The 25,580-nt window shown below is 44.8% G+C and overlaps 1 protein-coding gene across 3 annotated transcripts in view; it reads left to right on the top strand.

Moving 5' to 3' along the window:
- Nucleotides 1-24,760, top strand: part of ELAPOR2 (endosome-lysosome associated apoptosis and autophagy regulator family member 2) — a 106,759-nt gene extending 81,999 nt beyond the window's left edge. For all 3 annotated transcript variants that reach the window (XM_060279475.1, XM_035128037.2, XM_035128036.2), the window contains 14 exons: nucleotides 1,715-1,895; nucleotides 3,991-4,119; nucleotides 5,119-5,209; nucleotides 5,845-5,947; nucleotides 6,513-6,650; nucleotides 7,486-7,749; nucleotides 8,484-8,657; nucleotides 10,477-10,666; nucleotides 11,849-11,945; nucleotides 13,060-13,161; nucleotides 14,486-14,612; nucleotides 17,255-17,433; nucleotides 19,386-19,551; nucleotides 20,870-24,760. In XM_060279475.1, coding sequence (XP_060135458.1) covers nucleotides 1,715-1,895; nucleotides 3,991-4,119; nucleotides 5,119-5,209; nucleotides 5,845-5,947; nucleotides 6,513-6,650; nucleotides 7,486-7,749; nucleotides 8,484-8,657; nucleotides 10,477-10,666; nucleotides 11,849-11,945; nucleotides 13,060-13,161; nucleotides 14,486-14,612; nucleotides 17,255-17,433; nucleotides 19,386-19,551; nucleotides 20,870-20,929 — 2,001 coding nt within the window. In that variant the 3' untranslated portion in view covers nucleotides 20,930-24,760. The remainder of the gene's footprint in view (nucleotides 1-1,714; nucleotides 1,896-3,990; nucleotides 4,120-5,118; nucleotides 5,210-5,844; nucleotides 5,948-6,512; nucleotides 6,651-7,485; nucleotides 7,750-8,483; nucleotides 8,658-10,476; nucleotides 10,667-11,848; nucleotides 11,946-13,059; nucleotides 13,162-14,485; nucleotides 14,613-17,254; nucleotides 17,434-19,385; nucleotides 19,552-20,869) is intronic.
- The last annotated feature ends 820 nt before the right edge of the window (nucleotides 24,761-25,580 follow it).

Genomic DNA, 25,580 nt, shown 5'->3' with positions numbered 1-25,580 from the left:
AATGGGGCAATAGAGGAGGTAATGTATAAGATCCTCTTTAATTTTCATGAAGCAAGGGCATAAACGGTGTTCCGCTGGGATTTTTGTGAATCTACTGGTCAGGTATGCAGTTGGCAATGTTTGAAACCGGGCCATAGTGAAAGCTCTCCGAAGGGTGGGATCAGTGATATCCACCAAGTAATTGGCACAGATTTTGACTGCTTTTACCAGGGGAAACCAGTAGGAAAACCCGGAATTTTTTTTATCTTCGTGGTGTCTAAAAGGCGTCTTTTTCAAAGATCCATTCCCGAACTTTATCAGGGCTCCACAGTTTGAGAGTATTAAACTCGGGTAGATTGTATCTGGATAGAATATCTAATAGGTTTTGACGCCAAGTAGTATTATGTTGTAAAGATACAAAGGCTTGTTTAGCCAATAAGGTGTTTGTGTGAAAGCACGTCCACTTGTTGATTTGTACGGCTCAGCTGTTGTTTATACAGGGATACAGACTGTTTACCTGTTGAACGTAATGTGTGAACACCTTTATGATTAACAGTCACATAAAGGGGGGGAGCAGTCCCGTGCCCCCTCCCCCGCTGTTCATGCATTGCTGGTGTGTCTGCAGAAGGGAAGGCTACTGAACATAAGTTGTATCATCATAATCATTATCATCATCATCATCATCATCATCATCATCATCTTATTAATATACTGCTGACTTGCCAAATGGGCTTTAAAGCAGTTTGCAGGTATAAGACCAATTACAAAATACTGTTGGCACCCATCTGTCTTGAGAGACAGTGGAGTGTGCCTCTGGGGGTGAAGTCAAACTGCTGTGTTAGCAGCACTGAAGTGACCTCTCCGGGGCGCAAGCCTGGGCAGGGTGTATGTAAATCCTGGGCTGGCCAGATGACAAGACTCCCCTCTCAGCCTCGCTGATGTGGTCCAAAGGAAAGCAGAGCAAGGTGTTTGGCTGCAGCGGTTGCAGGGAAAAGGCGTTCGAGGCGCCATCCAATCATCTTAAGGACTCCAGATTGCTGTAAGCTTTACTGCTTAGCTTTTTCTCCTCCTGAAGAGGTCTCACAAAGCAGTGGAGGTTTAGGATCAGAATTTCCTCCTCCTAGGTGGGCCACCTTTGCAGGTGGATGAGCCTCCCCTTCCCTCTACAGCACGTGCAGAAACCACCTTCCTGACTGTCACACCCACTCTTGGTCTTGGCTGCTGAATCCGCCGGAGCAGTTACAAAATATGAGCATACATAAATAAAACAACCCATTCCAAACATTAAAACAAACACACACAGTTGAACTGTGCAATGGAACAAGCCCATTAAAACAGTTTAATTATGATGTGTAAGCTCTCTCTGCGATCCGAAACCCTGGTTTCATAGGGCTCCAGTTCACAAGGAGAGTCTGTGGGTGTTCTGCAGGAATGCCCCCCCCCAGTAGGAGGATGACAGGGTAGGCCTGGGAGGGGATGGGAGGGACCACTTGGCAAGTTATTGATTGTGTGACTGTCTGACGGGAACTTCTCTCTCTCTCCAGCATTTTATTGTCTAAGGGTTCATTGGCTTGCTGGCATTTGTTCTCTACAGGGCAGAACCTGTACCAGTTTGGTCACATTCCTCCCTCCCCTCTCTGGCTGTTTTCCTAAGAATTGTTCAGTCCTGTGAATAGCTGAGTAAAATATTCCTTATCTTAACTTTGCATATTTTCTCTCTCTCTCTTTCTTTCAGACTCAGCTCATGTACAAATGGGTAGAGCCTAAGATCTGCAGGGAAGATCTTTCCGAAGCAGTGAAGCTGCCTCCTTCTGGAGAGAGGAAGGAGTGCCCACCTTGCAACCCTGGTTTCTACAACAACCGCTCCTCTTTCTGCACCCCTTGCCCCCTGGGCATGTTTTCTGACGGAACTCGGGGTATGAGAACCTGAAAAGACCAGGTTGTATCCCACCGTGTTGCTCAACTGATGGTACACTTTTGCTGGTGGAATGGGGAGATCATTCCCCCTCCCACTTGCAGTCCGCCCTCCCCACTAAAAAATCTGCTCCGAATGGTTCCTCAACCCTTTGGAACAGATAGTTTTCTCAAGTGGGGGGGAGAAGCATAGCTGCCAAGTCTCCCGTATTCCCCGGGAAACCCCCTTTTTTCCGGCTGTCCCCAGCCGAAAAAAACGGATTTTTTTGTTTCTCCCCGGTTTATTCTGGCGCGGCGGCCATTTTGGAACTGGGCGGAGCATGCTCAGAAGCGACTTTTGATGCTGCTCTGCCCAGTTCCAAAATGGCTGCAGCGTGACTTCTGGTGCGGCGGCCATTTTGGAACTGGGCAGAGCAGCATCAAAAGTCGCTTCTGAGCATGCTCCGCCCAGTTCCAAAATGGCGGCAGCGCTACTTCCGCTCTGCTACTTCCGGTCCAATCCCTTATTTTTCAGGCTGGAACTTCGCAGGTATGGGGAGAAGTGGAGGGGGAAATGCCAGAAAACTGTTTCTCTCCTTGTTCTGCTGATGGAAGCCTTGCTGAGAGCTTAGCAGGCCTGTTGGGTACAACCCACTCTTGTGGCACTTGCTGGCCTGCTTGGCTTGGGAGGGAGAATTAATTTTATCCCACCTTTGTCCTTGGCTTATGCACTCATCGCACGGTCATCTATGCTTCACAGGATCTTACGGGATATTATCTCATTCTTTCAATCTGTAAGATCCATTTCACCAGACGCCACGGAAAGAAGGCTCAAACACCAAGGGCCGTGTTGCCTCTTTCAGCTTCATTACAGCTTTGACTGACTTTCTCCAACACCAGGCAACTTGTCGACACACATCCTCCTTTCTTTCTTTTTATTGCTTTTGTGGGTGTGTTCACTTTTTACAAACTGCAAGTCATAGGATATCCATTATTTATTTTTGTTTCTTTTTAAAGCTGCCATACACGGGATAATTTATTTATTTCAGAATATTGCCCTACGTCCAAAGATCTCAGGGCAGCTTACGGTGCTTAATGCAGCAATAGTGCATCCAATGAAATAAGCAGAGAGCAGGCAAAAACGTAAATTTAAAATAAACCTGACAATGGACTTATGCCCCATACACTTATTGTGGCTCAAGAATGTCAACAGGGTTGGTACAGGCTGGTGGTGGGGCATTCTGTGCTTGGGGCACCAGTATCCTGTGCATCTTAAAAAGCAGAGACATCACCTTGCCGACAAAGGTCCGTATAGTTAAAGCTATGGTTTTCCCAGTAGTGATGTATGGAAGTGAGAGCTGGACCATAAAGAAGACTGATCGCCGAAGAATTGATGCCTTTGAATTATGGTGCTGGAGGAGACTCTTGAGAGTCCCATGGACTGCAAGAAGATCAAACTTATCCATTCTTAAGGAAATCAGCCCTGAGTGCTCCCTGGAAGGACAGATCGTGAAGCTGAGGCTCCAATACTTTGGCCACCTCATGAGAAGAGAAGAATCCTTGGAAAAGACCTTGATGTTGGGAAAGATTGAGGGCACTAGGAGAAGGGGACGACAGAGGACAAGATGGTTGGACAGTGTTCTCGAAGCTATGAACATGAGTTTGACCAAACTGTGGGAGGCAGTGCAAGACAGGAGTGCCTGGCGTGCTATGGTCCATGGGGTCACGAAGAGTCGGACACGACTAAACGACTAAACAACAACAACAATCCTGTGACACCATTCCATATATCACTCAGTGCAAAAGAGCATCTCTGTATCAGCTGAAGGATGCTCCTTCAATGTCCTTCTAGCGCCACTTAGTGTCCACTTGGTTTTAACTTTCCTGCAGTCACGATGCCTTCTCAGTTAGGATGCCTCCTCCCCATATCAACATTTCCAATGTGGAATAAGTCATCATCCTGAGGTGTACTCTGCCCTGATCCCCACATTCCAGCATGGAGAACCACCCAAGAATGGCTAGCTCTACCTGATTCTTAACACATCGAATAAAATGTTTCGTTCTGAAACGGGCTGATTTTCTGCATGCGTGCTCATTCTGCCCCATTTCTCCTTGTAGATTGTGAGGCCTGCCCTGCCGGTACAGAACCAGCTCTGGGCCTGGAATACAAATGGTGGAACGTGCTCCCTTTCAACATGAGGACTTCTTGTTTCAACGTTGGAAATTCAAAATGTGATGGGATGAACGGTGAGCTTGTCTGCCTTCATCACTAGCTTATTGTTCCTTCGGATGTTCTTAAGAGCCGGTGCGAGGGTTAAGGGAATGGCCTGTGGCATTTCTAAAAACAGACAGTAATACTGACCAACCTTTAAAAGGCTGTGGTAAAAGTTGATGAGGTGAGATATGTTGGGCTCTTTGGAAAATCTCCGCATGAAAGCTAAAGATCATTATTGTTGGTTTTCTCCCATGCTCATCAAAAGTATTAGTAAATTAGTACTTTCATCTGTTGGTTCAGTTTACCTTTGACACTGAAGGAGGGTCCACCAGCTCCAGTAGGAACTATGAAAAAGAGGTACTCATTCAGAAAATATTGCATGGTACCAACCACTCAGGCTTGCATCAGTCAGAATGCAAGTGTGTTTGTGGACTGTCACAAGAATAATGACTCCTCCATAAAAACTCCATGTCCACAGAAAGGTAGCATATGAAGGGGAAACATTCCAGTATAGCCTCTTCCCTGACTTGCTAGTTTTCTGCATAAATAGAGGGGTGTTGTTTTTTTTAAATGGGGCATGGGCACTGAAGCACTGCAGTAGAGTCCAAGGAGGATTTTGCTTATATTGGATCTGAGAAAGATCAACAACAGACGAGTTTACTTGTTTCTTTCAGATATTGTAACTGAGGTTTTGTTGAAGGAATGCGGGTTTATCCCATAAAATTACAGAAAGGAACATTTGCCCATTGGTTAGATGGTTTGTTTGAAATTATGAATACCTGAGTCATTTTCCTGCTGTGCCACAGAATTCTTTTCTTGGATTTTAAACACGTACTTTAGGCTGGAATAAAACAACCAGTTACAGAGATCGCTTAGACTCGAGCCAATTTTGTTGCATCTAATTGCACTGAATTGGCTTAAACATATTGCATCTGTGTTTAACCAGTTGATGCATCTGGATATCCCCCCGTGTTTTTTTTAAATAAACCAACGTGCAAGATTATATTTACGTGGGGTTTTTTCTTGTTCAGGCTGGGAAGTAGCTGGTGACCACATCCGAAGTGGGGCAGGAGGGACGGATAACGATTATCTCATTGTGAATCTTCACATACCAGGATTTAAGTAAGGAATCATTAAATTTCCATGCTATTCCTCACCTTTCCCCTCTCTTATGTTATATTCTATCTCAAATGGTTTGTGCTTAGACATCATGAGGAAGAAAGTTATAAATGGGGATTGAGGCCCTAAATTCCATGTGGAGCAGATCTGTGAAGACAAGCGCAGCTTCTGCTGGAGATGTGTGTCGATGGGGCAGGGTGGACACACAGTTGATCAGTTCATTAGTGCACACCCATTTACTTGAATGTGAGACCTCTGAGGGCACCCAGGGAACATGATCCAGTGAGTCATCTTCTAACATGTTGCTTTCATTGACATTTTAAGTTGGGGAGCATTTAAGCCCACTCTCAACTTTGTACCACATCCCCATGGGTATCTGCAGGGAAGACATGGGAGCATACTCCTGCCCTCCACCTGCACTTGGATGATCTATAGTCCCCACACCCCCAGCTTTCATTTTTAAAATGAAAGTCTGTTTCTAGCATTTACAGAACCTGCAAGATGAGGCAAAATGCACAGGAGCTGTTCTTCAGCACTTTTGCGTGAGAAACGGGCTTGCGCCTTCATTTGGCTGTTTCACTCTGGCAGGGACCTTTGGAAGGGCCTTGTAATTGTGCCATTTCTTCTGTGTTGAACAGGCCTCCGACTTCCATAGCAGGGGCGACGGGGTCAGAACTTGGACGGATTGCATTCGTGTTTGAAACCGTCTGTTTGGCAGACTGTGTGCTGTATTTCATGGTGGTAAGCAAGATCACAGTCAGGGCTGACAGAAATGAACGTGTTCAACATTTTGACTGGCCTTTAGATTTGCTGAATAGATTTATATCCCACCTTTCTTACAAGGTGGGTCACGATAACATATAAATTATTAATATATTTTTATTAGATTTTCATATTTTTAAACACTTTATCCAATTCAAACATTAAATTACGATAACATATGAGTTAAGCAAATTCATCACAACAACATATGAAACTAGAAAACACCATAAACAGCCCTGAGCCCAGTAATTGCAGAAGTTTTTGTTCCTGGGCATATACCAAAGATGGGAAATCTGTTTCCTGTTTTCCCCCACACCATTTCCAAGGGCTAATGACTTATAGGGCAGTTTAATCAAGCACAATTGTGTCATGTTACCAGGATTCTAGATTGCTACTAGTAGGTATGTGGAATAATGCAGGAAAAGGAGATGAAGGGAACTGATAGTGGCTTACCCTTGAGTGAAAAGTTCCATGTCTGCTTTAGTAAATAGCCCAAGTTCTGCTAATTAACACTGCATGTTTACTTTATGTCCTTTGTTTCTAGGACATCAATAAAAAGAACACAAATGTAGTGGAATCATGGAGCGGAACTAAGGAGAAGCAGTCATATGCTCACATCATCTCCAAAAATGCTTCTTTTACATTCACATGGGCTTTCCAGAGAACAAATCAAGGCCAAGATGTAAGTACCACAGGGGTCTTAGTGGAAATCAACATATTTCATTAGGTTTCGGAAAACACTAATGCTGTGGAACAAAACTTTTTTTAAGGCAGTTTTAGGAGGCTTGCCACGTTCTAAGCCATCAGGGGAAGTTTGGGTGCAATGGGTATTGTGCCCCAACTTCGGGCTCCAGTGCTACTCTCTGCCACCCCGCATGTCCCTGTTATCCACATATCCATTTCTACAGGTCAAGATTCTATGGAAGTATCTGAAGTCAGGGTGGTGAAGATTACTAGATGATCTGGAGCAAATCATTCTCTGCCATCCTAACCTATCTCTCAGGGTTGTTGTGAGGATGAATTGGGTGTCGAAAGAGAAGGAAGGAGAATGTATGAACTCCTTGGAAGAAGGACTGAATATAAATGGAATTAAGAAATAAAATAAAAGCCACCTGTCCCTCTTTGACTTCAAAGACCAGCAAATTGTGCTGGGCTGCCAGTTTAAATGAGATTGCAGAAGGAGCTGGGACATCAGCTCATCACCCAACTGAGAACTATCAGTGAACCCTGAAAATGATTTACTGATTTATGGGGAACCCCAAAGGTATCCTGTAAGGCTCAGGGGGCTAACAACAATGAGGCCATGCTCCAGGTCAACACCCCTGGATTAACTCAACTGCCCAACTCTCTTGCCAGGAGCATCTTGAGTCACCTTGCTTTCCACTGCTGTCTTGCTATTAAAGCTTCATATGTTTTGCAAGGTTAGCACCAGCAGTGAGAGAATAAAGGCGGCGTATTTGAGGAAATGGTTGTGTGTCCCCTCAGCATAAGTTATTTTTGCCCATTGCTCTTTCCAGACCAGGAAGCTCATCAATGACGTGGCAAAGATCTACTCGATTACTGTGACCAATGCAGTCGATGGTGTTGCTTCATCGTGCCGTGCCTGTGCCATGGGTTCGGAACAGTCTGGCTCCTCCTGCATTCCCTGCCCTGCTGGTCACTACATAGACAAGGAAACCAACCAATGCAAGGAGTGTCCTCCTCATACCTACCTGTCAATTCATCAAATGTACGGCCAAGAACCATGCATCCCTTGTGGGCCTGGCAGCCAAAGCACCAAGGTAGACAGGTGCCATCAGTAGTTTTGATGTTTAAAAACAGACAAAGATAAGAATAACCTGAATCAAGTCAGTGGTCAACAAGCTCACAAGTGGAGCCAAAGCGAGATAGTTAACTCAGGTGGCATGTCCCATCATCTGGTGATCGGAGTTCTCTGGCTCTGAATTTGGAGTTTGCATTTAGCTCTCAAGGGAATGGCTGTTGAAAGGTCTACACTCGTAAGCCAGGCATCCCCAAACTTTAGCCCGCCAGATGTTTTGAACTACAATTCCTATCATCCCTGACTACTGGTCCTCTTAGCTAGGGATCATGGGAGTTGTAGGCCAAAACATCTGGAGGGCCGCAGTTTGGGGATGCCTGCTCTAAGCCATCTAAGTCTTACATGGAATTTGTAATTGTTTAACTTCGTTGTATGTCCACCACAACTTTTACAGTAGGGAAGATATTTCAGCAGCCCCCCCCCCCCCCGGGATTTAATATTCCCCCCAAATGCTCAAGTTTGTTGAGTACAATTTATTTTAAAAGGTACACAGAGAATTATACTAATTTCAGGAAACTCCAGAGTTTTAAATGTAACAGTGTCCCTCTTAGCAAATGCAGTGGAAAGGCCTCCTGGGCACTTTGGCCTGACGACATCCTAATGACCATTTGTGTGGGTTTGCTTCTTCTGGTGCAGAGTTTACAACTTGATTATCTGAAACTTTCCTTCACTTTTGTTTTGCTTTCCTTCCTTAAGGACCATTCCGCCTGCTTCAGTGACTGCTTGTTCTCATATGCCAAGAACAACCAGAGCCGGACTTACGACTTCAGCAACCTGAGCAAAGGAGGCTCATTAATGAATGGACCAAGCTTTACGGCGAAAGGAACAAAATTCTTCCACTTCTTCAACATCAGTCTGTGTGGAAACCAAGTAAGCGCCTGCCTTTCTAAGGCTAGCAGTCCATCCCACATGTGAAAAGAGGCAGCCATCAAACCAGGGCATCTCCTAGCCTTCTATGAGCCAGTGCCAGTCCCTTTTCTGAAGAAAATGAGGTGCCTTGATATATTGGGAAATGCCACTTCCACCCCTCCTGGGTTGGTTTTTTTTGCACCCCTTCTCTCCTGAATTTGTGATGATTTTTTTAAATAATGCATTTATATTTATTTAAAGTACTCTTTTGAAATAATAAAAAATTAATATATTCATGAAGAAAGTTCCTACATAATATGTACCATTTTTTTTAATGTATAGCATGCACCCTCAATTAAGAAAATTAAGAAAATGGGGGGAGATTACCCAGGGAAGGATTGCCCATAGTTTTTGTGCTTTTTGTGGGGGGGGGGGGGTCAGAGTTCTTGAGCTTTTTTTTAGGGGGGATTGATGAAAATGAGTATGCAGATGATACCCAGCTCTACCTCTCTTTTAAATCAGAACCAGTGAAGGCGGTGAAGGTCCTGTGTGAGTGCCTAGAGGCGGTTGGAGGATGGATGGTGGCTAACAGATTGAGGTTGAATCCTGACAAGATAGAAGTATTGCTTGTGGGGAACAGGAGGCGGGCAGGTGTGGAGGACTCCCTGGTCCTGAACGGGGTAACTGTGCCCCTGAAGGACCAGGTGCGCAGCCTGGGAGTCATATTGGACTCACAGCTGTCCATGGAGGTGCAGGTCAATTCTGTGTCCAGGGCAGCTGTTTACCAGCTCCTTCTGGTATGCAGGCTGAGACCCTATCTGCTTGTGGACTGCCTCGCCAGAGTGGTGCATACATTAGTTATCTCCCGCTTGGATTACTGCAATGCGCTCTATGTGGGGCCACTTTTGAAGGTGACCCGGAAACTACAACTAATCCAGAATGTGGCAGCTAGACTGGTGACTGGGAGCGGCTGCCGAGACCACATAACACCGGTCTTGAAAGACCTACATTGGCTCCCAGTACGTTTCCGAGCACAATTCAAAGTGTTGGTGCTGAACCAGGTAGAGGGCCTTCTCGGTAGTGGTGCCCGCCCTGTGGAACGCCCTCCCATCAGATGTCAAAGAGAATAACAACTACCAGACTTTTAGAAGACATCTGAAGGCAGCCCTGTTCAGGGAGGCTTTTAATGTTTAATAGATTACTGTGTTTTATTTTTCTGTTGGAAGCCGCCCAGAGTGGCTGGGGAGGCCCAGCCAGATGGGCAGGGTATAAATAAATTATTATTATTATTATTATTATTATTATTATTATTATTATTATAGCATATCATTATCTAAAGGCCAAAATGCATTTAGCTAGCAATTCACAATGCCTTGCAAGACAGCAGCTTAGTTTATTGATGGATATGTTAAAAAAGAAGCAACAGTTATTTCTCAAGATCAATTATATATGTTCTAAAGGGGGTAACTATTAGATGATCTTTATTTTTATTTTTTCCAATAAAGTTTTATTGTTTTCTCAGATTTCTTTACACCAACAAATACAATTTACATTTATACAGCAAATAGCTTTATCAAGCTTTGACTTTCCCCTTCCCTTAATCTGGTAATTTATTTCACTTTACTCTCGCATTTTACAGTTTAGATGATCTTTAAAGGAATTGCCTGGGTTCTCCATGATGGTGCAGCTCAAGTTTTGTGGATTGTTTTTCATATTTTGGTGGCAAATTGGTTTTCAGCTGCAGCAAGAAGTGCCTGACCTCTGATTTGCAAGGTGGTAGGAAATCCAGCATGAAAACAAGAGAATGAATGATCTCCCTCTGTTCATTCAATGCCTACAGGGAGAAATGGCAGCAATTTGTGCAGACAATATCACAGATATCAAGCTCAAGGATATGGTTGCTGACTCAGAAGATTATTCTGACATTGTGCGGGCCTTTGTCTGCCAGTCTACAATCATCCCCCCGGACAGCAAGGGATTCCGAACTGCTTTGGCACTTCACTCCAGCAGCCTTGCAGACGTGTTTCTTGGTAAGCACTTTAATCTTCTGCTTGTTCTGATCAAGGCTGAACAGCTCTAAAGCCAAGGGAGGAGAGGAGGAGGAGGAGGAGGAGGTTACTTGGCCTAATCCAGCAACTACCGGTATACCCAGCCTGCAAAGTTGCCACTTGGGAATTGGCTGTGATCTGCTTATGTGTCTCCCCCAAGCATGGCGCCTGTATAACCATACCTGCCAAGTTCCTGTCTGAAAAATAAGGGACCGGACCGGAAGTAGCAGACCGGAAGTAGCGCTGCCGCCATTTTGGAACTGGGCGGAGCATGCTCAGAAGTGACTTTTGATGCTGCTGTGCCCAGTTCCAAAATGGCCGCCGCACCAGAAGTCACGCTGCAGCCATTTTGGAACTGGGCAGAGCAGCATCAAAAGTTGCTTCTGAGCATGCTCCGCCCAATTCCAAAATGGCCGCCGCGCCAGAATAAACCGGGGAAAAACCAAAAAAATCCGTTTTTTCGGCTGGGGACAGCTGGATAAATGGGGGTTTCCCGGGGAATATGGGAGACTTGGCAGCTATGTGTATAACACACTGGACAAACTGGGGGACCCCACCCCACTGTCTGCCAAGCGGCTGCACCAGGAGTTCCAGGCTCACCCAGGGCAATCAAGGCACACTGGAGACGAGGGTTGTTAAGAAATATGCTTCATTCACACCTACTTACACTGGGTCTTGGGTGGAGGGGTGGGTGGTTTCCAAGGCAGCTCCGTGCCTCTGTCCCAGCCTGCCTTCAGCCAGCCTGCTTCCTCTTCCTCGTTCCCAGAAGGCCTTGCCAAAAAACTGTGTAAAAGGACACCTCTTTTCCTGCAGTGACATCACACCCCGTGTTACCGTGGCAACCTCCATCTGTGCCTGGCAGTGCCTTCTGCCTGGTTGATGATTTCTGCTGAGGGGCTCATGGCTGCCCATCACCAGGCTGGCCTCAGGAGGAAGCCCCTGTGTGCTCTTGCCAGCCCTTTCCCCCCAGCCCTTGCTAAATTTGGGAATTTATGAATTTTCTCAAGTGCTGACACTTCACTGTATGTATATATAAGTGTGTGTGTGTGTGTGTGTGTGTGTGTGTGTGTGTGTGTACTGTATATAAAATATGAGGGAACTTACTTTCTCAATGTCAACATTTATTCCTTCAGGATATTGAGTTTTTTTTTTTTTTTTTTGCAGGAGCCACCATTGAAACAACTCTGGGAAATATTAATGTTAAGCCGGAAATATTTCAGCATTCTGAAATGACAATACCTGATGTGTATTTCTATTACAAGTAAGTAGAAGTATCAACCCTACAGGTGCATTAAGCCTTTCTCTTTGTTGGAATGTAAAAATTCAGAGGAAATCCCCACAATTATAAGAGGCCAACACTATAGAACTAGGGGACACCAACAATTTATTATATCCATTCCAGCTGTTACTACATTTTACTCAACAAGTCTCTCTCTCTCTTAGTTGCACACAAGCCACAGTCACCAGGAGACGGGAAGCTTCTGCTTTAGATTAACCACAGTTTAGTTTTATGTCTGCACTCCAAACTGTGGTTAATCTTACCAGGGATGGGCGGAAAGGGAAGCTAGTTTCACAAACTATTGCTTGAAGTTGGCTTATCACTAACCATGGCGAACTTAGCCGTGGTTAAAGGTAAAGGTAAAGGGACCCCTGACCATTAGGTCCAGTCGTGACCGACTCTGGGGTTGCGCGCTCATCTCGCATTATTGGCCGAGGGAGCCAGCGTATAGCTTCCAGGTCATATGGCCAGCATGACAAAGCCGCTTCTGGCGAACCAGAGCAGCACATGGAAACACCGTTTACCTTCCCGCTGTAGCGGTTCCTATTTATCTACTTGCATTTTGACGTGCTTTCGAACTGCTAGGTTGGCAGGAGCTGGGACCAAGCAACGGGAGCTCACCCCGTCACAGGGATTCGAACCGCCGACCTTCTGATCAGCAAGCCCTAGGCTCAGTGGTTTAACCACAGCGCCACCTGGGTCCAAACTGTTATTTGCTGGGTTCAGATGACACAAGAAGCTGTGGTTAGTCTAGACCAGAAACAAAAACTTCTGAACTCCTCATAGATATCTAGACTTGTTCACTAAATGCTAACATATGCACTGGCGGAGGAACCGGGGGCGGGGGAGAGTGCACCACCCCGGCACCATCGGGGAGGGGGTACCATCAGGGCCACGCCCCTGGGCACGCACTGCGCACCCCCCACCGCGCCAGGTGACACGCCTCTGCAGGCAGCAGGCCACGCCCCCAGGACGCACACCATGCCCCTGCGGACAGCATGCCATGCCCGCAGGGCGCACACCACGCATAGGAGGCGCTCTTGGAAAGCAGAAGCCGAAAATAACAAACAAACAAACTGTTTTCATTTCTGTTTAGGTCTTCAAGAGTTACAGCCACTTGTGAAAATGGACGTGCTTCTGTTGTGATACTGAGATGTAACCCAACAAAATCTGACCAAGGAGAAATTTCAGTTCCCAGGTATTTGTTAGTGATGACACCAGGGATGGGAGAACTCTTGTCAGTGGGGGCTTGTACCCATCTCTCCCATTCCTCTTCCAAACTGATCTTCCAGCACAACTAGTTGCAAACTATAATGGAATGGCAAAACTCTTTCTTGTCACAGATCTGGGGTCTGACCACAGAAAATGCAGAGAATGGGACCCTGCTGTGTTAAAAGATGATTGAAGGCCTTGATCTAAAGGCCACCAAGGCATCAAAAACCACCTGCAAAAAGTTAGGACTTTCCCCCTTATTCTTGAGCACCATCAGCCAAATCTTGTTACAATGGCTGCAAGGGGAATGGCAGGCTCACAGGAGTAAATCAATTGTGTGTCCTGTGTTTTGTGAAGAGTTTCGCACGCGTGCACTATTGCTTATTTCAGTTAGAGTTGCTCCTGTAACCACAACGTTACGTGGGGACTTGCATTTCTTAGACACAGATCAAAGTGGGCAGAATTTTCATATCCACAGTCCATCAATTCAGACATTGGACAATTCACTCATTCAGCTTCAGGCTGAGTATTCTGTAAGTGAGTGATGAACTCTAAAGTGCTGCAATATGCAAGTATAAATTAGCCCTGCCATTTATGACAGATTTAGCCTCAAAAGGGTGTCCTATCATTCTGCTGTGGTGAAGCTTCCTTCTGCAGGGATCTGCATGTGGTCAGAGTTGTATCTACCTAGTAGTGGCATGGCAACAGATATTTTGTTTTGGACTCCCAGAACACAGGGCCCCTCCAGGCATCCTTTTTTAATGTGCATTGATCATGAATTGTGCTCATGATGGTATCCACAATCCCTGCTTCAATGCTATTTGCCCCTGCACTAGAAGTTTCGGGGTTGGACATATTGCCTTGTTTCCGGTCAGCGCATGCTTTCTGTTGAAATGCTGTAACTTTTTATATCACAAACGTTCCACATTTTTGGGGTCCCACTTCATAAAATCATAGAATTGTAGAGTAAGAAGGGAGCACAAGGGTCATCTATTCCAACCCCCCTGCAATGCAGGAATCTTTCGTCCAACGTGGGGCTTGAACCCACAACCCTGAGGTTAAGAGTCTCCTTAATCAGCCCACTGAGTTATCACAGCGCTTTTGTGGCAGTACCACTCTAGATGGCCAGAATGTTGTAGCGTTGGAGAAGCATCACAGAACAACAAACAGAGCTGAATGATGTGTGGGTGCTCTGACATAGATTCACCACTATTGCACTGTTGTTGCATTTCTGGAAATTGTTATATGAGAATGAACTCAACTAACCCCCTTCATTTCCGTTTATAACATGAGCATTTCTCTTCTTCTAGTTCTTGTCCTGCAGGTACCTGTGATGGGTGTACATTCCACTTCTTGTGGGAAAGTGCAGAAGCCTGCCCCTTGTGCACAGAGCAGGACTATCATGAGATTGAAGGGGCTTGTAAAAAGGGGCACCAGGTAATAAACAGGTTGCACATCAAGGCAGGAGAGTTTCCAACTGCAATCCCAAGGGTGGAAGTGTTGGATTTTTTTGAATAGTCAAGTTACTTTAGAGCCGGTCTAATGTAAATACTGTCTGTTTAAGAGAAACAGGTGCCGGTGTTTCTGTTAATTGCTCACAGGCGTAGGCTCTGCTTCTTGTATATAAGGCTCTGCCAGAAAGCCTTCTGAATCTCTTAGTTAGATCTTTCAGTTTGATTCATCTCTAAGTAGATCACTCTCTCAGTTGGTCTCAGTTTAAGAGATTCCTAGTTAAATCTTAGTAAGAGAGATTCTCAGTTTAAAAGATTCTTTAGTTTAATCTTAGTATGAGAGTTGCTTAGTTATAATGCTAGTTTGCTGTTAATTCTTGGGTAGTTTAATGGGAGTTTTGTGGGAGTTTTATGGGAGGTTTGGAAAGTGGGTAGATAACATAGCTAAGAGAGAAAGCATTTATCTTTAGTTTAAAGTCTCCTTGGAATCACTTTGTATTTCAGTTAAAGAAACCCAATCGTTTGTATTTTCATCTGTATACTTTTACAAGTGTGCAGCTAGTAAGGGATTTCATATGAGGGAGATAATTCCCTACGCTCTTGGTGGTGTTTTCTTAGCCAGGTCAACTTCTGACTGCGTATACTCTGCGTGAAGCGTACTTTAAAGGGCCGCTGTAAACTGGGATATATGATTTAGATTAAGCAAGTTTCAATACCCAGTTTTCTCCAATATTATTCTTATCGTATATATATTATTTTCCAATAGGAAGGGCATTAGAAATGCTCCATCTGCAAACTTGTATAGAGGGCATGACATATGATTTTGAACAGGATTCTCCTCCTCAGGAGATCAGCTGAAACATAAGGCACTTTATGAAACACTATTAATCTTAGACCTTATGCAAAACACGGCATGAATTTAAATGAGAAATACAGAGGAGAGAAATACCAAAGGCAAGAAGTGGTTTGTAGGTCATCAGCTGACTTCTGGTCAATTTACATAGATTCAGTGCTTTTTTCCTGGGGGTTCTCAAGTATACGCAGTACAGGTACCTCCCCACCCCCCAAATGTTAAAAGGGTGGCACTTACTGTTTCTTCTATATAAAAAAAGCACTGCATAGATTTTTAAGCCTTTGGGGATAGAGATAAATGCTATAAGATGCCCTGAATCTTAGGGTATTAGCCACTTGGAATATGGTTTCATGGGACAGAAAAGGGATAATGTCCCATTAAATAATATGCATATCAATAAATTCCTGTTGCCTGCTGGTTGCTGGAATTCTTGCCGGGAATACTGGGCTGAGCTGACCTCCCTAGCAAGGTGCTTCTTAAATTTCAATAAGGTGCTTCTTATACAGTGGTACCTCGGGTTACAGACGCTTCAGGTTACAGACGCTTCAGGTTACAGACTCTGCTTACCCAGAAATAGTACCTTGGGTTAAGAACTTTGCTTCAGGATGAGAACAGAAATCGTGCGGCAGCAGCAGGAGGCCCCATTAGCTAAAGTGGCACCTCAGGTTAAGAACAGTTTCAGGTTAAGAACGGACCTCCGGAACGAATTAAGTTCTGAACCCGAGGTACCACTGTATACTATTCAGGAACACTTAAGAGTTGAACGAGTATGCAACCATCCTTTGCAAATTTAATGGAAATCAGTAGACCATTGGGAGGCTAGTTTATTTTTAAAAAATAGACCATGCAAGGCCACAGTCAGTTGATCCCGGCACTAAAGGTGAACCAATTATCCACAGTGGGAGCCTTTAATGGTTTTATAATTCAATAAAAATAAAAAATTGTTTATTTATACGCTGCCCATCTGAGCGGGTTGCCCCAGCCACTCCAGACAGCTCCCAACAAAAAATAGTAAAAGCACCATACAACACCACACACTGAAAACTTCCCTGAACAGGGCTGCCTTCAGATGTCTTGAAAATCACATAGTTGTTTATCTGTTTGGCATCTGCTGGGAGGGCATTCCACAGGGCGGGTGCGCCTACCAAAAAGGCCTTTTACTTGGTTCCCTGTAACCTCACCTCTTGCAATGAGGGAACCACCAGAAGGCCCTCATGTAATCTCATGCCATGCAATTTGGAAGTTACTGTACTGACTTTGTGTGCAATCCTATTCATATCTATTCATAAGTAAGTTCAAGTAAGTCCAGTGGGATTTACTCCTTAGTAATTGTGTGTAAGGGACCCAGGTGGCTCTGTGAGTTAAACCACTGAGCCTAGGGCTTGCTGATCAGAAGGTCAGCGGTTCGAATCCCCGTGACGGGGTGAGCTCCCGTTGCTCGGTCCCAGCTCCTGCCAACCTAGCAGTTCGAAAGCACATCAAAGTGCAAGTAGATAAATAGGGACCGCTTTGGCGGGAAGGTAAACGGCGTTTCCGTGCGCTGCTCTGGTTTGCCAGAAGCGGCTTTGTCATGCTGACCACATGACCTGGAAACTATATGCTGGCTCCCTCGGCCAATAATGCGAGATGAGCGCGCAACCCCAGAATCGGTCACGACTGGACCTAATGATCAGGGGTCCCTTTACCTTTACCTTTAATCATGTGTAAGAATTCAGGCTTAAAAATTATTCCTTCTTTCCGTCCGTCCGTCCTTCCTTCCTTCCTTCCTTCCTTAGGAAACCTTATATGTATGGAATGAACCAAAGCTTTGTACAAAAGGGGTTTCCCTGCCCGAAAAAAAGACCATCATTTGTGAAACAGTGGAGTTCTGGCTAAAAGTTGGTGCAGGTGTTGGTGCTTTCACAGGTGTCCTGCTGATTGCCTTAACCTGCTATTTCTGGAAGAAGAATCAAAAGTAAGTATTTTGTGTTCCATAAGATTATATGTGATACCTAACTGACCAGAAGCTTTGTCAGTGGACGGTATACTTGGGCCACCATCTGTTGCTTAACCACGTGCTACCTGATGGTTTTGGATATACTCTCCCAGGAGCAAATACCCATCTCTCTGCTGTACTATTTATTTTCTTCTTTTCAGTTTTATTGACTGCTTTCTTATAGAAGCTGCTATGCAAAATTGAGAAGATCCATTGGGAGGCACCACATTTTGGCATTGTGCAGGGCACCATATTATGAAAGATTACCAATGTCTGCCCCTGCATGGAGCTGCTCTCCCCACATAGGTGGCACTGCAGCTTACCTGTAGGGTGGCGGCGAGGTCAGGCCTTCATGGCCACACCAGCAGTGCAGATGTGGGGCTTCCACCCAGGGGCGCCAGTTCTACTGGAGTTATAGCAGAGGCCATTTCATACGACAGAGCTCAGTGGCATAGAGTGCCTTCCATCAGTTTTGGCTGGTAACCCAGCTGTGCCCCTGTCTATACAGGGATAACCTAACTTCTGCCCTTTATGATCTGGTAACCTCTGGGTTAGATTACCGCAATGTGTTATATGTGGGGCTGTCTCTGAAGATGACTCGGAAGCGTCAGCTTCTGCAGAGTTCAGTGACCAGGGTATTCACTAGGGCAAGACCGCTTGAGTATACAGTGGTACCTTGAGTTACAAACGCTTCAGGTTACAAACTCCGCTAACCTGGAAGAGTTACCTCGAGTTGAGAACTTTGCCCCAGGATGAGAATGGAAATTGTGTGCCGGCAGCGCAGCAGCAGCAGCAAGAAGCCCTATTAGTGAAAGCACGCCTCTAGTTAAGAACAGTTTCAGGTTAAGAAGGGAGCTCCGGAACGAATTAAGTTTGTAACTAGAGGTACCACTGTATAACACCAATCTTGGCCCAACTGCACTGGCTTCCAATTAGTTTCCAGGCCCAATTCAGAGTGCTGGTCTTGACCTATAAAGGCTTATGCAGTTCAGGATCTCAGTACCTCAAGGATCAGCTCTTGCCTTCCGAACTAACCCTGTCTTCTGAGGCCCTTCTTTGTCTGACCCCTCCATGGGAGGTCCAGAGGGTGGCAACACGAGAACAGGCCTTTTCTGTGATGGCTTCCCATTTGTGGAATGCTCCCCCCAGGGAGGCTCGCCTGGTGCCTTCGTTATACATCTTCATGTGCTAGACAAAAGCTATGGCAGTTGGAGCCAGTAAAAAGATGTGCAGGGAATTTAGCTTTGTGGCCAAAGGAATACGTAATGAGGCCCAAAGAAGTTGGGTCTAGAGGTTTTGGGAGATCCATAGCACAGTGTCCTGGAAGCAGAAGGCTGCTGTGGTGTCATGCAGAACCATAGGCAGCTTGGGGGGGGCAGGGGGGGGCAGGAGATGCTTCCGGAGGTCAAAGTCAAGGAAAACTGCAGAGCCAGGAAGACTCTTGTTGCTCTGGGGAAATCCTCCATCCCCCAAATGAAACAGGCTGCCCTGGATAGCCCTTGCTGTCTAGGAGCATGGATGGCTGGGGCTGGTCCAGAACCTCAAGAAGCTGAACTGCTCAGAAAGATGTTCCCAACAGCATCTCTGATGCCTCACCCACAAGGGTCAGCTGCACCCAGAGCCAAGCATGGTCACTTTAAGCCCTGCTGGTCTCTTCTGTGGGTCACATCATGTCGACTCTTTTTGAAATCTGAGAATGATCTATGACTTGAGTTCCACCTGATACTTTGCTGGTTGGAACTGTTGGGAGTTGGAGTCCAAAACTGCTGGACGGCACCAAGCTGGGAAAACGCTGCTTGAGCTGCTAAGTTCTGACAAGTCTGCAATACTAAAATCCGCCATGAATTATTATAGCGAGGTTTTGTCACCAGGTTTGATGTGTTGGAAGATGATAGGACAAAAATGCCACTCTCTCCATTTGTACCCTTTAGGTTGGAGTATAAATATTCTAAACTGGTGATGACAGCAAATTCAAAAGAATGTGAGCTTCCTGCTGCTGACAGCTGCGCGATCATGGAAGGGGAAGATAATGAGGAAGAAATAGTATATTCAAACAAACAGACATTGCTAGGAAAACTGAAAGCATTGGCAACCAAGGTGAGCAACTGCTGCCAGTAATTTGCAGCTATATATCCTTTACAGGCTGTTTTTTAAGTGTGCAGGTTGATATGCCATTTCTTATTGGTTGTGGTAACAAAGCAGCACAGCTGGATTGTCCCCTGCTATTCCCACAGAATGGATGGGAGATAAGGATGTCTATTTATCTGAAGTACTTGCATCCCAACCGCACCAAAAGCTGAAGGTGGCTAACAGAAAACCACAAAGTAGCTGTTTAGACAGTAAAAGCTTTCAAAATAGAATGGTTTTTCTATGAAGGTTGTGGGGCCAAATAATCAAATGAATAAAAGCTTTGCTTCAGAGAAGCGGACACAGAGCAATGGATTCAAACTACAAGAAAGAAGATTCCACCTAAACATTAGGAAGAACTTCCTGACATTAAGAGCTGTTCGACAGTGGAATTTGCTGCCAAGAAGTGTGGTGGAGTCTCCTTCTTTGGAGGTCTTTAAGCAGAGGCTTGACAGCCTTTGCTTAAAGAATGCTTTGATGATGTCAAGAATGCTTTGATGGTGTTTCCTGCTTGGCAGGGGGTTGGACTGGATGGCCCTTGTGGTCTCTTCCAACTCTATGATTCTATGATTCAAAGAGCATATATATTGATTTTCTCAAGGCCTTCCGATATGTTGATTTGAGAGGTGAGATTTTGATATTCAAGTCCAGCTCTATTTCCTGGATGGCGTTGCCTTTAAAAAACAAGCAAGCAAACCATGAATATATTAACTAGCCCACATGGATTTTCAGTCTGCAAATGTATGCTGCTTTGGGGCTTTTCACGCATTACATAATAGCAAACCTTGGTTTTGCCACTTAAAGTACACTAGGCAGTGAGTGACAGCCAGTCCTGGGTCCCAAATGAGTTTGTGTGCAGGATGCATGTCTTTGCAACATAGCTGTCCACACATTTTGTTTACACTTTACCTTTTCAAATGTATAATTAAAATAGCATCATACCCCAAACTATAAAGAAATTCTTAGGCCCTGGCCTGAAATAATTTCTTAGTTAAACATTCTATTCTATTCTATTCTATTCTATTCTATTCTATTCTATTCTATTCTATTCTATTCTATTCTATTCTATTCTTCTATGGATATATGCGTTTGGCAAAACTGAGCCTTACATAACTTGTCTTTGGAATGGGCCCAATGAGTAGCATGGGAGCATCTGGGACTGTAATGCTGCTGTATAGATCCATACATCTGTATGGGAGATGATAGGGAGCCCTCTATGTGAATGGGATCTGTGCATGGTATCTATATCTGTTTCTATAATATAAGCACTTATCTTTTTGCTATGCAGGAAAAGGAAGACGGCTTTGAATCCGTTCAGCTGAAATCCTCAAGATCTCAAAATATATGAAGACTTTAACTCTGCCTTTGAACCAGCAAACCTGATCTCAGTTTATGCAGGAGCACATCTCTAACATGTCCTGGTTTGTGTCTGAAGGGTGGTTTCCTGTGGGAAATGTTGCACAGTCCAGCATGAAGAAACTAGCAGGGGAGAACATGAGAGACTGTTGCCTTATTGTGAGACTGAGTCACTTGCCAAAAAGAAAAGTCAAGCAGATGAGCTCATGAGCTGGGAATGAAGGTCTACTCAGGGACAGAGGAAGCATGGATGGTGGCAGCCCAAGATGTTTGGGTACCTGCTGCAGAAAACCCAAATGGCACCTCCCAGAGTAGTCACAATATATTAAGAAAGACCGAACGATGGTTTGCTGCCCTTTAATATTCTCTGCCCCTGTGAGGTGGGTTGCTTCACCCTGTACTGCCTGAGAAAGAGGTCATATCCTGACATGAAGTTTACATGGCATGGCACATGCTTCATTATTTGTATCCCCTTTTAGTCCCAATCACTTTTGTCACATAGCCAAAACAGAGACTGGCTTTTAGAAAGAGTAGAGATCATTCCTTAGTCATTACAGGTATCTGCAGAGGTGGCAGGATCACAGCACTAGTCACTACTTGAAATGGAAGACCTGCAGACAGGCTTCTTTTTACTCCTCAGAAAGGAGAGTGTTTGTAATGTGAACCTGTAGTGTTTTGCCTAACATTAAGAATTCAACTTCTGCTCCTGCAGATTCAGTTTCTGGAGGTGAAAAGACATCATTAAAATAGAAGCCCCATGAAAGGCTAGCAGTACAACCCTGTGCATGTTTACTCAGATGTGGAGTTTTCTCTTGCGTAAGGATGTTGTTTAGGATTACAGCTTCACTTGAAGGTCACTTTGCTAGCTGAGGAACATGGTCAGACTTAAGACATCTAGCTTGGAGGGCAGTCAGGGGGATGTTACTCACCTTCTTCCCATTCCAGATGGTGCAATGACATGGTCAAGATTGTTGCAAGCGGGTGGGCTGGATGCGAGGAGCAGCTTTGATCGAGTCTCGTGTCATGCAGCAGCCGTACAGCTTTTGGCAATTAAGAAAGGATCCTTAAAGACCCTTAATGTTCAGACACTAAAAAGGAGGAGGGATCCCGAAGAGGAGAGCCACTTTCACCGGGGCAATGCATGAGTGCTTCAAAAGAGAGACATTGATACGCTCTGGTGTTCCTGTGACTCCTCTGCCTCTTTTTCTTAAGTTTTCTTAGGTGTGAGACTTGACTCTTTTGATATGAAAAGTAATGTCTGAAGTAGCCCCTGGTCTAATGACTGGGAAGCACTGCAGTCGGGTCCTAATGCATTCACCAAAACAGAACAATGACACTGGAGCTTTTATTGCAAATTCAAAGTCTGTGGACTAATCTGAAGCAGTTGGAGGCAGCATAAACCCCTGGATTGTGTCCCCTTTCGAACCTCCCTCTGCCCCGCCCCACCTCACCCCCAGGATTCACTGACTTACAGGTGAGTTGCCCCAGAGGAATAGCCTGATTACTTGAGCATCAGGTGTGGAATGCCCAGGGGCACCTTCAACAGGGTAGCGGGAGATGGGTCATCCGCAGATACAGCAGCAGTACTCTATCAGTGATGACCATGGCTTCATCAGCTGAAAAGATTGTGACTTTGACCACAGAACTGTATCCATAGCTGAGTGACTCTTGCCATGGCTCTGGGTGCATTGAGTGGAGTCTAGTTTCACCACATGAAAATATGTGTCTTCCTCACATGGAGCGGGACCTCGGTTTCCTTAGCCCAGCAAGTTTTATTGCTCTGCCTGTAGTTCACCAAGGGCCTTGGCCTGAGATCTTTCCCAGCCCCATCTCAGAGAAGGGGGATTGACAGTGGAACCGTCTGTGTACATTTCATGTGCTCTGCGCATAGCTATGGACCCTCCCTGCACCACATGAACCAGCTTGTGGAAATTCTTTATGGAGATTATTTACATTTTTCTCTTATCTGTAGTCCTGAAGTAGAGCTGCTCTTCCCTCTTCTTCGGGGATTGATGAAGAGGTAGAAATAACTGCACCCTCAGAGTACCGTATGGTACTTTCTCACTTCTGTTTTCTCCAAGCCATGGATTTCCATGAAGCTATTTGGGAAAGATCTGGGAATCTTCCATAGGCAGTGTGTGCTGCCCCTTGGCCATTATTTCCCAAAACATCCCCCATGTTTGGTATTTATTGCAACAGCATTGTAGTGGTATACCTGTCTGATACTAAGGCCATATGTACGTAATAAAACCATTTTATAGTGTCGTCCATGGTTAAAGTGTACCATCTAATTGGGCCATCTCAGAGGCAGGCAAGGTGGGGAATTTTTCAGAATCCCCAGAACAGCCTTTGGCAACCGGGTGCCCTCCAGATCTTTTGGACCACAACTCTCACCAGCCCCATCTGAGACCGACAAAGAGCTTCTTTCTTTGACTTCCAGGTTTGCACATCTCGTTTCATTTAGGGACCCCAAAAACCAGCCCCGGATGCATTGGACTAATTGATGTCATCGACTGTGATTGAGAGCTGTGCCTGCTATGCACCGGAGTTTCCCTTTTTTGCTTTTTAGAAGCTAAGAAGTCTACACAACAAAATGTTGCAGAATGTACCAGCCAGCCATTCCATTCCATTCCCCTTCCCTCCAAGTTTTCATTTCTCACTCAACAGGCCCAACAGGCACAGAGCCCTCTCTCCCTACTTCTGCAAATCTTGGGGTTTCTCAAAGCATGCTAATAACTCCCTCTTGTTTCTCAGTACAGGCGACTCCTGATTAGGCACATCCAATATGTGTACAACCGCGCACATGCACACAGCGCTGAACCCCAAAATGACACCCCCCCCCAAGTCATAAAGACATCACTGAAACATCACTAAAAGGTTGAAATGGGGGCGGAGCAGAGGCAGGGGCAGAACAGGGGTGTTTGCAGGCTTTTTAAATGGGTGTTTGATGATGTGATTTCATGCATTGACCCGGAATGCAACCTTTGCACCAACAGGGAGTTTCCAGCAGTCCTGTTTTTGGCTTGTGTTGTAACTCTGCACTTCAGTTTGCTAAAGGGCATTGAATCTGTCTAGCAAGGAAGTTCTACAAGTAACTTCAAATGGGTTGTATCGGAGGGCAAAATTTGGTACCCACCATATGCCCAGTCCACCTGAATAAAAACCAAACTAATTTCACCTCAGTCAGATGTTCACACTTGAAACATTATACACTTCTCCCATTGCTTTGTCAAGTTATCTGTTCTTAAACTTTTATAATAGCTGTTTGTCTCATAAAGTTCTCTTTTGTTATTTGGGTTATATGGATAAATTCAATAAATTACTTGGTGCACCAAACTAGAAACCTCAAAAGACAACTCAGGCCACTCAGGTTTGTTACATACTTGAGAGATCTAGTTTGAGTGTGCCAATTTCAAAGCAACCTGTTTTAAATGAATGAATTATAATTCAAAGCAGACTCTTAAGGCTGCTATTTTGGTAGAAATGAGCTAATGTATCTTTGTATACCACCTACTCATAATGGACAAATACAGTTTAGATCTCTCTTAGCACATAGCGCGGGTATGAAACTCCAGAGTGTAAAAACTGCCCTTTGTTGAACTGGATCAGGGAGTGTTGGGAGGCAAGGGAGCTCCAGCTGGCTACTGGAGCCAGTTGTCAGCCAACATATACTGGGTAGGGGCCAATCATAAGTAGAAGTTATTTGCCTCCCAAAGTTTCAGGATCCAGAAAAGCAAAATTCCTAATCTTAGACCAATCCAAAGTGCTGGTCAATAAAAGTACAAAATAGTTTGGGACTAGGATTGTTGACCAAGTCATTTTCTGCCTAAAATAAAAAAAATTCCTTCAGTAGCACCTTAAAGACCAACTAAGTTTTTATTTTGGTATGAGCTTTCGTGTGCATGCACACTTCTTCACTGTATCTGAAGAAGTGTGCATGCACACGAAAGCTCATACCAAAATAAAAACTTAGTTGGTCTTTAAGGTGCTACTGAAGGAATTTTTTTTATTTTACTTCGATCCAGACCAACACGGCTACCTACCTGTAACCATTTTCTGCCTACTTACTCACATCTTTTGTTGATGCTCTGGGTCCGTATCCCAATGGCTATTGGACATCTTGGCCTGGGGGCCTATCCTGGCACTTTTCTCTGTTGATATTTAGATTTCCAATGAAGACTTGTTTGTTCCAACCTAGAGAAGATCTTAACTATATTTTACCATCTCAAGTTGAGTTGACTCTTCAATGGTGTTGTGGGTGCGTGTGCTGCTGGCGCTGGTTTAATTTTATTAATTTTAAATCTCACTATATATTTTGTTGCGATCTTATAAAATGGTGGAAGCTACTCAGTGTGGCAGGATACACATATATTTTAATAAATAAGTAAATTTGTCTTCCTTTTCTCTCTTTCCCTAAAGAACAAGGTATGGTTTTTTTTAGTTTTCCCCAAAGTGAAGACCTTTGCTTTCTTAATAGCCTCCCTGGGCAAACATGTTGCCAGCAAGGTCTTCTCACTGCTAAGATACGAGGGGGTTGGGGGAAAATACCACCAGTTTTCTTCATGAACCATTTCACTGTTCATTTCCAAAGCACCTTCAGGTTTATTACTGCCACCACTCAACATTAGTCAAATGATTATATT

Source organism: Zootoca vivipara, chromosome 10 (genome assembly GCF_963506605.1).
Source record: "Zootoca vivipara chromosome 10, rZooViv1.1, whole genome shotgun sequence".
NCBI lineage: Eukaryota > Metazoa > Chordata > Lepidosauria > Squamata > Lacertidae > Zootoca > Zootoca vivipara.
Note: the sequence above shows the minus strand (reverse complement) of the source record. Positions and strands in the feature narration are given on the sequence as shown.